The sequence below is a fragment of the Curcuma longa genome, chromosome 10, assembly GCF_044706935.1.
Source record: "Curcuma longa cultivar G26 ecotype Majalengka, Jawa Barat chromosome 10, ITB_CL_G26_1.1, whole genome shotgun sequence".
Classification (NCBI taxonomy): domain Eukaryota; kingdom Viridiplantae; phylum Streptophyta; class Magnoliopsida; order Zingiberales; family Zingiberaceae; genus Curcuma; species Curcuma longa.
This window is the reverse complement of record NC_133870.1, coordinates 6,109,896-6,123,562: the sequence shown is the minus strand read 5'-3', so window position 1 is coordinate 6,123,562 and position 13,667 is coordinate 6,109,896. Positions and strand designations below refer to the sequence as shown.

General features: G+C 40.4%; 3 protein-coding genes and 1 pseudogene across 3 annotated transcripts; all 4 read left to right on the top strand.

The window, feature by feature from the left end:
• Nucleotides 1-122: 122 nt before the first annotated feature.
• On the top strand, nt 123-2,481 carry LOC141836409 (uncharacterized). Its single transcript, XM_074723896.1, has 5 exons — nt 123-480; nt 640-796; nt 1,197-1,247; nt 2,022-2,114; nt 2,279-2,481. Exons 1-5 carry the CDS (start codon nt 332-334, stop codon nt 2,336-2,338), a joined length of 510 nt encoding a protein of 169 aa, XP_074579997.1. The 5' UTR covers nt 123-331; the 3' UTR covers nt 2,339-2,481.
• Nucleotides 2,482-4,166: 1,685 nt separating this feature from the next.
• On the top strand, nt 4,167-7,250 carry LOC141836355 (two-pore potassium channel 3-like). The gene is made up of 2 exons (XM_074723825.1): nt 4,167-5,399; nt 6,861-7,250. Exons 1-2 carry the CDS (start codon nt 4,192-4,194, stop codon nt 7,006-7,008), a joined length of 1,356 nt encoding a protein of 451 aa, XP_074579926.1. The 5' UTR covers nt 4,167-4,191; the 3' UTR covers nt 7,009-7,250.
• A 355-nt stretch (nt 7,251-7,605) lies between these two features.
• On the top strand, nt 7,606-10,126 carry LOC141836424 (uncharacterized). The gene is made up of 7 exons (XM_074723912.1): nt 7,606-7,720; nt 8,687-8,752; nt 8,827-8,876; nt 8,951-9,015; nt 9,604-9,695; nt 9,774-9,845; nt 9,936-10,126. Exons 1-7 carry the CDS (start codon nt 7,718-7,720, stop codon nt 9,972-9,974), a joined length of 387 nt encoding a protein of 128 aa, XP_074580013.1. The 5' UTR covers nt 7,606-7,717; the 3' UTR covers nt 9,975-10,126.
• A 1,163-nt stretch (nt 10,127-11,289) lies between these two features.
• Nucleotides 11,290-13,358, top strand: LOC141836408 (zinc finger BED domain-containing protein RICESLEEPER 2-like; annotated as a pseudogene).
• The last annotated feature ends 309 nt before the right edge of the window (nt 13,359-13,667 follow it).

Genomic DNA, 13,667 nt, shown 5'->3' with positions numbered 1-13,667 from the left:
TCGATCCGTTTCAAACGGAGATAAGAACATGATCCGAAGAAAAAGAAGTGTATCGTATTTTACTGTTCTTTTCCTTTTTTATTCCATTTCTATTTTTATATATTTGCTGAGGGACGAGAAGAAGATAAGAATATTGCTCTTGAAGCAGAGTGACGCAGGAGGTTGCGCCTTCCTCCGAGGCGAGGTTAGGGTTTGGCTGGACGGTGGGCGACTCATCGGATTCTATCCCTCGCCGCGTTGGAGGGGGATCGCCGTCGGAGGGAGAATCCCTGAAGCGCCAAGGAGCCATCCGTCCCGTCCCATTAGGTGCTGGATCGTGAGAGCAGGCGAGATGGACGAGGTGTTAACCGCCGCCGACATGGCAGCATCGAACGCGTCGGTCGGGCACGGCCCCCCGCCGACGTTTTCCTCCAATTTCCCCCTCGTCTCCGCGGTCCTCGCCTTCTCGGTCGCCCAATTCCTCAAACCCTTCACCACCTTGTTCGTCGCTCACCTCCTCCATTCAAAAATTCCAATTTTTATGATAATTTAGGAAGCTTATGTTTCAGATTTTCCTTGCATATCTATCGAAGCAATGGAACAAAATACGACGTTATTTATTCCTTTGTGATCTTTCATATGCTTATTCTAGAAATGCAGGTACAAGGAGAAAAGGTGGGATTCTAGGAGGTTGCTTGGTTCAGGTGGAATGCCTTCCTCACACGCAGCTACCGTGGCAGCTCTCGCGGTGGCTGTAGGTCTCCAAGAAGGGATAGGCAGTACTCCCTTTGCACTTGCCGTAATTTTAGCATCCATTGTATGCACTTCTCTGGATTCTACAAGCTATCTTTTTGATTAGTTAATTATATCTTGTCTGATTACTTGTTGATATTATGATTACTTCGTTGCACTACATTATCTAGTTACTGTTTCACAGAACAGTTTTCCCCAGATCTTCCTTTTGCAAGCTACATTTCATCTCTTGTTGATATTATGATTACTTCGTTGCACTACATTATCTAGCTCCTGTTTCACATAACAGTTTTCCCCAGATCTTCCTTTGCAAGCTACATTTCATCTCATGTTGAGATTATGATATTTGCAATTCACAATGCTATCTTTGAACTTGATATTGTCAAATTTTCATTATGATTTGGTGTATGTAACATCAGCATTTCTAACATATATCAGTTTCCAATCTTATTGGATTGTTTCAGGTTATGTATGATGCATCAGGAATCCGATTGCATGCTGGTCGACAAGCTGAGGTAAGTCTATTAGGATAACTTGCATTCTGTTTGTGGAAACCAAAACTGTTTTCTGTTTTTGTAAAGATAAATTATAAAACTATGTGCAAACAAACTAATTGGCTCATTTGTTCTAAGTTCTTTCAGAGGATGCCAAATATTCATGTTTACATTGCGAATGAAATGGTTGTATCTTTTTTCTTGCCGATCTTTGTACCTATACATTTTAACCTTTTTCATATAAAAATCTTTGGCGATTAACTACACTTGACCTTTTTCTGTTCATTTGATGAGGTGTAGAATGAGCTACCTAGTTATTTTATCATTGAAGATTTGTCAACAATTCAAGATAATATATAGATACTTTAAAGCGTTCTCAAATTCATGGTTGCCTCTTAATAATTGGTGTCTATAGATACTTTAAGCATTCTCAAATGCATGGTTGCCTCTCAAGTATAATGGTGCTATAGATTGGTGTCAGTGAGTTCACTTCCCTCCTGCCTGTTGAAATAAGTAGTTAAGGCTAATCTTTCTTCATGTAATTGCCATTCTTGTGGAACCTTGTGAACTTTTTGGTGGTATCATAAGTTTTATCCAGTATATTACAAGATTATATTGCATTTTCTCCTTTTCTTTTGAAGTTTTCCCTCTTGCTCTACTACATCCACGCAATCTTATTTTACAAAACTCCAACTATGATGTATACTGTCGTATCTATCCTTATTCTGATACACAACGATGCTTGGAAAAAAAAGCGCTCTTATAACTTACATCTCAGTATGGTTATTTATGCAGTTGCTGAATCAAATAGTATGTGAGCTACCACCAGAGCATCCTGTATCCAACTTCGGGCCTTTACGCGAACCTCTTGGACATACTCCACTCCAGGTACTCTTCATGTGCATGCATTTCGTAATACAAGTAAATCACATGGTCTAGAATAATAAGAATCTATTTAATCCTTAACTTTGATTTGCCTGCTTCTGTAATCACACGAGTCATTACGATCACACTATAGCTGGCTTCTGTAATGACACAAGTTCTTGACACAGGTTTGTGCCGGGGCCCTACTAGGCTGTGTAGTATCCTATCTCTTGAGAAGCTCTGTGTAGGTTCCCTGATCTAGCACAAGTCGGAACTGGCTTTCTTTGAAGTTACCCTTTCCACAAAGCCACCAGGGCAGATCTTATGAATGCATCTATAGAAAATGTAGGAATGTTTCTTCACTGGGTAATATGTGATATTTGTCTTATAGAAAATTCATTTATATTGCTTATGAAGAGCTAGATTCGCATGCTAAACTTGCACTGACCTGATGGTGGTTGTCGTCTTATACCAATTTTTGCTTTTGCTTCTGGTTTATGAAGAGCTGGTCCTGTTCGATCTGATTGTGTTCGACTATTAGTCCACCATTATCTTTTACAAAAAAAAAAAAATGACTCATTCCAGTTAGTGACCAATCTGTGAAGAGGTAAATTGAGAAATTACAGTTGACACGAATTGACCGTCAATCCAACTGCAAATCCTGTTCCAAAATTCAAGTTTTATGCTTCTCAAGCTTGTCCCTCATCAATGGATTCTGTTACTCTTCTGCCACCAAACTCCGCTGTTAAGTCCTCTGGTCATCGTGTTGCTTGTCCACACGCTTGGCCGGCAGGAGGCAGCGCTGCTGGCCGCGGTGGACGCCCAGCTCGTCCTTGTGGCGAATGCGGGTGCGGATCAAGGTGGCGCTGGCGGTGGTGGCTGCTTGTGTCGCTGTCGCGACGGTGGCTGCGCGCGCTGCTGGAGGGGCTGCGATGGGCAGATAGCTTCTACCTTGCGGTGGCGTCGGCGAATGAGTTCTTGTACCTGCCGGTGATGAGAGTGGAGAAGAGGAACCAGAGGGCGGCAGAGTGGGTCCTGAGGTGGAGGATGACCGCCGGCGATGTGATGGCGGCGGACCTCGACAATGACGGATCCATAAGGTACGGTTTCGGATCTATCCCACGTTTCATCAACATTATAATATTTCCAAAAAGCTCGGAACAAAACAAAGCAGAACGACTTACAATCAGACAATCATATTCATCCAAAATTATGGAAAAGTAGAAGTCTAAAAAAATTAATCAGAGGAGAAATTCTATTAAAGAGATAACGATAAACTTAAGCCTCTTATTATATTAATAATTCCAAAAGATTGGGAAAGGCGTAAAATTAAATTAAATAACAGTGTTCTTTATTAGATGATTAGTCAGTCTAGTTTAGATAATAATGGAGTTGAGGGTTGAATAATCTGGTGATCGGCCAGTCCAATTAGGATAATAACATGGTTGACTTCATCACCAATAATATAGTTAAATATCATTATCATCAAAAAGAATATTCCAGTTTTAAAAAAAAATATCAAAACAATGTTCTATTTATAATTTTTATCTAAAATATCTTTTATGTGCTCAACCTTATAACTATTTTGATCAAAATATTACCATCAACCAAAGCAACTCCACCTAGGTACGTCATTTTAGAATTGCTATGAACAATTCTACTTTATAGTTAAATTTAATTTTAATTAAAACATTACTTTAGAGTGCTTTATATAAAGAAGGGTGTCTTTTGATGACATAAGTAAAAAAAAAAAAAGACGTTTTTTAAAAAAAAATTTCAATATTTAAATTAATTTTTCATTATTCATCTGATTACTTGCACACAAGTAGGCCAAGTTGATGATTAAGGCATTCTAAAATAGGCAGCTATTAAATTTTTAATGAAGTGGGGACATCCTAATCCAACATCCAGAAAAGGAATTTAGTGGATTATCTTTTCAACATTATGTATTTTCATTTTTTATTTTCTCAAAATTATTAACCACCAATTTAAATTATTATTTTTTAAAAAATTATATATACATAAAAAGAAAAAAAAAATCATGTGATTTATGTTGAACTGCGAGCCCTTCTTCAATCTTCTTTGTCATTTCCACAAACACATGGAAACCGAGCCGCTGCTTCCCCTAAAACTCGGATCTCAGTCGCCGGCTCTGCCCAGCCACCGGCAGAGGGCCTCCGTCACTTCCTCCGTTCCGCCGTCTTCCGTCCTCTGCCCTCTCCCCGAGGACGGAGAGATCTCCATCCCCCTCTCCAGCCCCAGCACCGCCATCGCCGCCTCCTCCCTCAAGGACCTCCTCATCTTCGGCGAGTTCCCACCTTCTACCGACGACGAACCAGGTGAATCCGCCCCTCTTCCCTCGTCTTCCTCTCCTCCTCCCGCCTCTCCCCTCTCCGGCGCCGCCGCCTCCCATGCCTGGCTCAGCGACCCCTCCGCCTCTCGGGGGAGGAGTAACCTCCACCGATCCCGCACCGCCCCGGCCATCTCCGCGATCAATGACGCCGGAGGATCCCATGTCGACACCCCTGATCGCCCCTCCATCATCACCCAGGCTTTCCTCCTTCTCGTCGTCTACCTCATTTTTGGGGTCTCGATCTACACCTTCAATCGCCATCACTTCGTCGCCGAAGAGACCCACCCCGTTGTCGACGCCTTCTACTTCTGCATCGTTACTATGTGCACCATCGGCTACGGCGACATCACCCCGGTTACTGCCTCCGCCAAGATATTTTCCATCATGTTCGTCATCATTGGCTTCGGTTTCGTCGACATCCTTCTCTCCGGGATGGTGTCTTACGTGCTCGATCTCCAGGAGTCCCTCCTCCTCTCTTCCGTCAACAACCCAATGAAGATCGACGATAAGAAGATGCATAATCAGCAAAAGAATCACGACCAGCACCAGCACAGACACGACATCGCCCGGAATTACATAATCGACGTCAAGAAGGGGCGGATGAGGATACGGATGAAGGTAGCACTTGCGCTCTGCGTCGTCCTGCTCTGCATCGGCGTCGGCACCGGCGTGCTGCGCTTCGTGGAGCAGCTTGGATGGCTCGATGCCTTTTACCTCTCCGTGATGTCTGTGACCACCGTTGGGTACGGGGACCGAGCATTCACAACGCTGCCGGGCAGGCTGTTTGCGTCGCTGTGGCTCCTAGTGTCCACTCTCGCCGTCACTCGTGCATTTCTTTACTTGGCTGAGGCGAGGATCGACAAGCGGCACCGGAAGATAGCAAAACTGGTGCTCTCTAGAGACATGACTGTCGCAGAATTTCTCGCCGCTGATACGGACAATAAAGGGCTTGTCACGTAAGTTGCTTTGCTCTCCCGTGTTCTTCCTTGTTTTGATCTATTCATATAAGGTTTTTATTGCTTGGTCTCTCACTGCCGGCACGAATACCATGAGAATTTGGAGTTATTTAGGAGGAATCCTGACAAACTGAAGCTTAATGAGCTAATAAAAGAAGATTCAGACACATGGCAGATTTGTTAAAATTGACATCGTGTACAAGTTCCAAATAATGAGTTAGAAATGGTCTGCGTTGACATAAGGATTTACTTTTCTAGGTCTCATCAGCAAAATTTTCACCATGGTTTTGCTGGTTCCTTCCTTTAAATGCCTAATTAGTAATTGACCTTCTAACTCAAGGAGGTGGTTGGAGAAAGATGCTTCTTTTGCAAAGAATTTGCTTGACATAATTTTGTAACCCGTTAGTTGGTGAAAAAGGAAAAGTAAGAGTGCTGTTGAGAGGCTAAACAAGATTTAGTAAAATTTGGGGCACATGAGGATAATATTGATATCGAACAGTTTATGTTTGTGACTGTTTTAGTGATATCTTGTTGCTGGAATTGGAGGAAGATGAGGAGCAGGGGTGATCAATGCAGAATAGGTGAACTATAATGTTTCATTATAGATTTTTATCTGAGAATAAGTGGCCAAGGCCAGTATATATATTTCAGAAAGTTTGATACAAAAAAGATTTATGTTTTGCAAGGATTGGATTCACTTTGAAAAATTGATAACATATTAACATTATTCCTGTGTTTGTAGTGTGAGGAATATGAAAACAGTGCCCCTTTATTTGCTAGTGATTGTTGGTGGTTTAATAATTTCTTTCACTTGTGAGAAACAGTCAGATTTTGAGGCCATGCACTAATAAGGGAGTCATTTTCCAGATGCAAAGAAATGCCTTTATGATTGAGATATTAATTCAGTTTAGGCCTTACTATGCTGTCAGATGTTGATATTAATAGCCTATCACTCTCACCTTTTATGTTTCTTTGTGTTTATATTATTGTTTGAGTAGCTTAGAAAATTTCAAGATTTTTGTTTCAATCAAAATAACCTTGGACTATGTTCTTTAAGTTTCCATTTTTTACTCTTGTTTGTCGCAGATTTGTCTCACATTGAGTAAATGAAACACCATACTTTATCATTAGGCTGGTTCACTTTGGTAGAAAGCCACGGCTGAAGGGACTCACCCTTAAGCTTTAAACTAAAGACAAAAGATAAAGCTATGATCATCAGCTTGTTCCTTCTTATTCTTCCCCCTTGGATAAGAGCTAAATCTGAAATCTAACAAACTTTTAGAAAGAACTATCATCTTGTACCTCGATGATCCTGGTGTTTAGTTAATTAGCAAGTGTGATCGTGTTTCCAATTTGTTATGATTGAGTCTCTCAGATCTAATGTTGATTTGTTTGGTTGCTCCAACAACAATTTCTTCAGCCACCAAATACTGATTTTTTTTTCCATATTACTTCCTGCAGCAAATCAGAATATGTGATATACAAACTTAAGGAAATGGGAAAGATCTCCGAGAAGGACATCATGTTGATCGGCAACCAATTCGACAAGCTAGACGCCGGAAAATGCGGAAAGATCACCCTCTCGGATCTTATCGGGAGTCATCACTGACAATTCTCAAGAAAAAAAAAAAGTAACATCACAAGGTTCAGTACAATCTGCGATAGGAAGAAAGTTGCAACCTAAACATGTCACAGAAAAAGTCTCATAAAATTGTATAGGTTTTGCAAAGGGACAGCCTCAGGCTCGATCGCTTGTGCCTGAGAACTTGTACGTAGGTAAGCAGTAGACTGTATGCCATACTTCATGTAGATTCTGTAGCTCACTCGATAAATGTTTTGTCGATTTTAATATGCTTCTTCTCAGGAATATACAACTTAATTGATTCACATATGAGAATTGTGTAGCTTATGATCACATCAGATTTGCTCAGAGAGATGGTCGAATTCGTGTTATCCAACGATTTTATACGATCGGCCTCACAATTATATATAAAATGATGAAATTACAGTTCAGATTCGAGCTAACACGTGCACAAGATGTGTCAGTCGTGGGCTCATGTTGGGCCCAAGTAGGAACATCTGAGCCATATGCTGTTTCTGTCTGGTGGGCCCATGAAACCTCTCTGTAATTGAACCGGACGCCCAGGCCCATTGTTCATGTCGCACATAGGAATTATGCGGGGCGTCGCATTGAGTTTCTGTTTTTCTCGGTCAGTGGCCTCTTATTAAAGACGGATGCGGCGGTCGCGTGTTGCTGAAGAAAGGTTTGAGAAGCTGCGGCGGAAGAGATCGTGAGGCGAGTGTAACCTTGTGGCGGCATGGTATGGATGGTGATTTCTCCATTAATTTCTTTTTGTTTCTATTTTTTTTCTAGGTGTCTTTTTGTCGATAGTTTTGCTCTTCCGCTAGGGTTTGGCCGTGATTGTTGTTTCTCTGCGTGACTCTTTCGATCGGGTGCTTGTTTGGTTTCAGTTTTGGAATTCGGTGGGTTTTACACACGTAAATCGGGTTCTTATCTTTTCGTTTTTCGTAGCCAGAAAAATGCTTTGTGCTACCAGTTCTGCGTTTTGTGAGACTTTCATTGTTCATCGTGGGCAGATTCTGATTGATCGATTAATTTATTCATGTGCTATATTAAGGAAATTATGATTGGGGGCAATTTTCTTCGATATTTTTGTTCGGTGAGTGTTTCGTGCGGAAGATAAATTTGGAGCTGAGATCTGAATTAGGCAAAAAAAAAAAAATTGTTGTAGTCATGCCTTGTGAAGCAGAAGACTTCAACTAGATATGCTAGTTGTTATATACTTGAAAAATAGGTTATTTACTTTTTGCTACTGCCAAAGAGGAACATTTTCGGTGGATTGAATTTTCTCGTGTTTTCTCTTCCATTGAGCTTATCTCCTTTCATTGTTTGTTGTTTATTGGTATTTATGATCTGTTCCTATGCTACCTCATCGTTCCTAACTAGTATCTCAGTCACTTTAAGAATTATATTGTATTGTTCAACTATTATCAAATCAATAGTTTTAGTTATGCTTCATGATACTAGAATGATAAAGTTTAATGTGTTCATCTTAATAATGTATATTGAAAGTTAGTATATATGATACATTATATATATCAAAAAATAATTCTACAATAATTTAATTGAATTGTAGGATCTTAAGTTATGCCCCCCAATCCCATGATCCACTCCAACCTTATGATCTGACCACATTAACCTCTTCTGGTTCCTAGATAAGATCCCGATGTTAACAATCTTGAATATTTGTATTGTTTTTCCTTAGGATGATCCAGAGCTTGTAGCTATTAGGCAACGAAGAATGCAGGAGTTAATGGGCAAACATGGCACTGTAAGTTATGTTTATCTATGTTGGAGTGTAAAAATTGCTGTGTTTATAACGAATACTCTTTGGCCTTTTGTCAGGGTAATCAACAAAATGGTGAGCAACAGAAAGCACAAGAAGAGGCCAAAAGGTCTGTTAATCTTTCAATTGGAATTTAGTTAAATTGAAGTTTAAAGAACCATCTATCTGTAACTTGAAATGCAGGGAAGCAGAGGAACGTAGGCAGTTGATGCTGAGCCAGATATTGTCAACTGAGGCGAGAGAAAGGCGTAAGTGTTTTATTAGATTACTTTTCATCATTGTCACTCACTATTGTTCTGTGGTTGCCTCCATCATGTCTCCTATGCATATAGACTCTCCCAGTGATGAAAAGCTTCTTAGAACCTAAGCATGTCAAAATCAATGTCTTGACGGCGCATCTAGGAGTTTGGCACCCTGAGATTAGATTAGTCATGTTGACTGAGAAATATTTATTTTTTATCCTAATCACTGATCCAGTCTCTTTTAGTCAGATTAGAGACTTGTATTCAATCTAATATTTCATTAAAAACAACCTGAAAAAAATGTTCTACTGGTGTTTTAAAAGTAACTTCATATACACTAAGATTCATTCTGGAAGGTAAACCTGCCAATTATCTTGAAAGGTAAGCTACTAGGTTTAGGATATGGATCTATAAATTATAGTATGGAAATTTTGTTTATGAAGTTTATAGATTGTTAGGCTGGTAAATGATATTAACTGGAAATTACAGTATCCTTTTTTGTTTATTTTAATATGCTGGTGATGTCTTGTTAACAATAGATGATCAACTATGTACATATGGTTCACCACTGACAGTAACGTTCGTCTTCTGTAGTTGCTCGTATTGCTTTAGTGAAGCCTGATAAAGCAAGAGGTGTGGAAGATGTTGTACTAAGAGCTGCTCAAACGGGACAGATAACCGAAAGGGTACAAATTAGAACAAACGCAGATCCTGCTTATTACATGATGATGCATTCTTGAAGAGCTTCTCATGTTTGGTTTCAGGTTTCTGAAGAAAGACTTATTTCACTTCTGGAGCAGATTAACAGCCAAACAAGTAAACAAACAAAAGTCACAGTAAGTTGCCTCAACTCCTCAACACATACTCAACCATCTTCTTATTCTGGTTTCGGAATCGTATCGATCACGCTGCTCTCCCCTTTCCAGATTCAGAGGCGTCGAAGTGTGCTCGAAGATGATGACTAGCCGGGATCATTCACTGAGATGGTTGTGATCTTTTGGTAATTAATTCGCGTAAAATGGTGTTGCTGGATGATGCATGAACTATTTTTGAAATAACTTGGTTATGTTCTGGACCTTGTTTTTCTTGGCAAATCAACCATATGCTGTCACATTGAGCTATGCTTTTATGTATCATTTGTGAGTGTGAATTACCAATTGGAGGTTGTTGAAAACTATTTTTTAATGATTTTTAATGATCATGCTCCAAGTGAAAAGATATCTTGATGATGTGGATTATCATATCAAATCAGATATGATCAAACGTGACAATAAAGATTATCATTTACAACAATTTCTCTAGGTGCAATTTTGAAATGGCTTCAAATTATTAAGCATTACTGGAGCTGGATGATAACAGTTGGATGATGTATTTCCTCTTCTGTAAGTATAAATTCTCATTATTGTAACTTAAATATTAAATTTATTTTTTTAAAATAAAATGGATAATAAATAGGTTCATCTAAAATTTTAAATCAACGCTTCAATTTTTATTTGGATTTTTGAAAACAATTTATCCTTAAGACCGGTTAGTTTAACTTTAATCTAGTTCAAAAATATCAGGACCCGTTTACCCGATCCGATTAACATCTCAAACAATTGGGCAGCCTGCCACCGTGCCCGAATCCGCAAGTGCATTAATCCATCAGCAACCTCCCCTTATCGAACTTTTTATAGGTTCAATTTGGATCCGCTCCGATATCTCACCAATCCCATTAATATGGTGGCATCGACCATCCGCTTTCTCCTCTCGCCCTGAAGCGATTCGCTTCGCTTCTGCCCAATTCCCATCCGAAACCGAAACCCTAATCGCCCGCACGCCCTGTTCGTGCCGCTCGCCCTCTCTCGAGGAGGCTTCGATTCGATCGCCCCCTCCTCCAGGGTCGCGCCTGTCTTCCTCCGGAGCTCCGAATAGGGCTCCGACAATTTTTACGGTTCGTCACGATCCCGCAAGACTTCGTTTTCGTATCAACCAACTCGCTTCTCTGGATATAAAGGTAGCTTTTTTTCCCTGCTCGTCTCGGGGTGCAGCCCGTTGTTTGCATTGTGTACTTATTTGATCGTTAATATGTCCTTTTTTTGCACTTTTGATTTGTGTTTTTTTGTTTATGCTCAGTTATTGTTGGTATTTAGATATGGTTTTGATTATATAAATGAAAAGCTTGTTGATTTCACATCGTACAGTGCTTTGTTCGATTAAAAATTTGATCTTGTTGTTTGTTCTTATGTGGTAGAAATTGGCATGCTTATTGATATGATGAGTTTGTGTAGTGGAGGCAGTTGTAGTCAGCGAGGCGATCGATTATCTCTCATAATCAAACTATGATGGATGCAACTGACAACACTGAAATTACTGTCCACAATCCAAGAGCTCGGAAGTTGAGATCCTTAGTTTGGAACGATTTCACCAAGGAGAGAAAACCGGATGGGAGTTATGTTGCTATATGCAATCATTGCAAGAAGCAGCTCACAGCTAGCAGCAGGAGTGGTACTACTCATCTAAAGAACCATCTTGTTATCTGCACGTCAACCAAGCGAGGTAAACGCAAGAAGCTGGTGGTTCGCCGCCTTGTTCTCAAGTCTAACGATGCCAAGAATGAAGGTGGTATGAGTTCCGAGCACTCCCAGTTTGATCAGGAACTGAGCCGGCAAGATCTTGCCCGCATGGTCATTCTGCATGGTTACCCATTCAACATTGTTCATCATGTTGGTTTCAGGACCTTTGTTAGGAACCTTCAACCGCTGTTTAAAATGGCGTCTGCTGATATTGTGAAAGCAGATTGCATGAAGATATATGAGCATGAGAGGCTCAGGTTGCATGAAATGCTAGACAAACTACATTCTCGAGTTAGCATCACAGTCGATATGTGGAAATCCATTGCAGACATGGACTATGTGTGCTTGACCTGCCACTATGTTGATAATGATTGGAGACTTGAGAAGAAAATTCTCAACTTCTTTCCTCTTGGGCCTTCTGAACTGGGGCAGGATGTGAGCAAAATCATATTGGAGAGATTGCAGGAATGGAGTATTGATGGAAAGCTATGTGCTGTAGTGCTAGACAACTGTAGCACCAGAGATTTGGTTGCCAATGAGCTTGTAGGGTGCCTCCGTACGAAAGGTTTTCTTATTTCAAGTGGTGATCTATTCTCTGCCCGGTCCTGTGGTCATTTGCTGAATCTCATTGTTCACAAAAGTGTAGAAGTAGCATGTGAAGTCATTGATAGAGTTCGTGCCAGTGTGCAATATGTAAAAACCTCACCCGAAAGGTTATCCAGATTTCAGAAAGATGCAGAGCAAATAGGCATCCCAGAGAAGCCATTGGTTCTTGATGTTCCATCTAGTTGGCCGTCGACATATATGATGCTTGAAACTGCATGTCATTATCAAGAGGCTTTCAAACACTTGGCAGAAAGTGATCCGGACAATGCAAGCTTTCTTTCACCCAAGGATTGGGAAGATGTCAGAGCGATTGTTGAGTGTCTAGATGTGCTTTACCAGGCTTTGGAGAAGTTCTCTGCCACAAGAATCCCTACTGCAAATCTATACTTCAATGACATGTGTGGTATTCATCTTCTTTTGAAGACATGGTGTAAGAGTTCACAACCGTTTGTTGCATCCATGGCTAAGGAGATGCTTGAGAAATTTGAACAATGCTGGGACTCAAGTAGAATGTTAATGGCAATTGCATCTGTTTTAGATCCACGCTACAAGATGAAGTCTGTGGAGTACTTCTTTAAGCAAATTTACGATGATGCATTTGAAGCTAAAACAAGGATTGACAATGCTCGTGACAGCTTTAAAAATCTGTACAATGAGTATGTAGGCCACTCTGCAAATTCTTCAAAACTTCAAGCCTTTTATGCCGGGAACAGTAGTGCCTATAGTGGGAGTGAATCATGTAAATGGTGGAGAATATAAGACATCTCGAATAACATTATCTGATACACAGCGTGGATTAGATCAGTATCTCAAAGAGACATCCTCTGGTCATCCAGCAAGATCTGATCTCGATATGTACTTGGAGGAAGCTGTTCATCCTTCAAAAGGTCCTGAAGATAATTTTGACATCCTAGCATGGTGGAAATACAATGCTGCCAAATATCCAGTGCTTTCTATGATGGTCCGCGACATCATGGGTATTCCTATATCAGTTGTTCCATTAGATAGTGAAGCAAGAACACTAAATCAGTATCTAAGTTCGACAGATCCAACGATTACAGAATGCTTGATATGCTCTCAAGATTGGATAGTGTCTCCTGTGGATCCTCTAGCTGCTGGTGGTGACTAGACTACTAAATTGTGGAGACCAATGGTGATGAGTGCATGCTAGCTGCTGGTGGTGACTAGGCTACTAAATTGTGAATATGGTAGAAGATTTAAATTTGTTGGAAGGTCACACGAAATCCAATCATAACTCTTATGAGAAACTGTTTTGCAGGAACTAAATTGGCAAAGATATGCTCGCTGACTCAGAAAGCTGAAGCTTGCCCATGTTAGGAGCTGGAGATGCCTGCCCTTTGCATGAACAGCAATTCTGACACTTCAATTGAGCTTTTTGGAAGTACGTATAACATTTCTTATCCTCCATGACACATCTTCGTTGTATAGTAAATTGTGTACTTCACAATGAATATAGAGTAGCGATGTGTCGTGAAC

Coding starts and splice junctions, on each gene's coding strand:
- LOC141836409 (XM_074723896.1), top strand. CDS start 332: ATGGACGAGGTGTTAACCGCCGCCGACATGGCAGCATCGAACGCGTCG. Junction 1,248..2,021: donor ATGCTGGTCGACAAGCTGAG/GTAAGTCTATTA, acceptor TTATTTATGCAG/TTGCTGAATCAAATAGTATG. Junction 2,115..2,278: donor TTGGACATACTCCACTCCAG/GTACTCTTCATG, acceptor TTCTTGACACAG/GTTTGTGCCGGGGCCCTACT.
- LOC141836355 (XM_074723825.1), top strand. CDS start 4,192: ATGGAAACCGAGCCGCTGCTTCCCCTAAAACTCGGATCTCAGTCGCCG. Junction 5,400..6,860: donor GACAATAAAGGGCTTGTCAC/GTAAGTTGCTTT, acceptor TACTTCCTGCAG/CAAATCAGAATATGTGATAT.
- LOC141836424 (XM_074723912.1), top strand. Junction 8,877..8,950: donor GCACAAGAAGAGGCCAAAAG/GTCTGTTAATCT, acceptor CTTGAAATGCAG/GGAAGCAGAGGAACGTAGGC. Junction 9,016..9,603: donor AACTGAGGCGAGAGAAAGGC/GTAAGTGTTTTA, acceptor CGTCTTCTGTAG/TTGCTCGTATTGCTTTAGTG.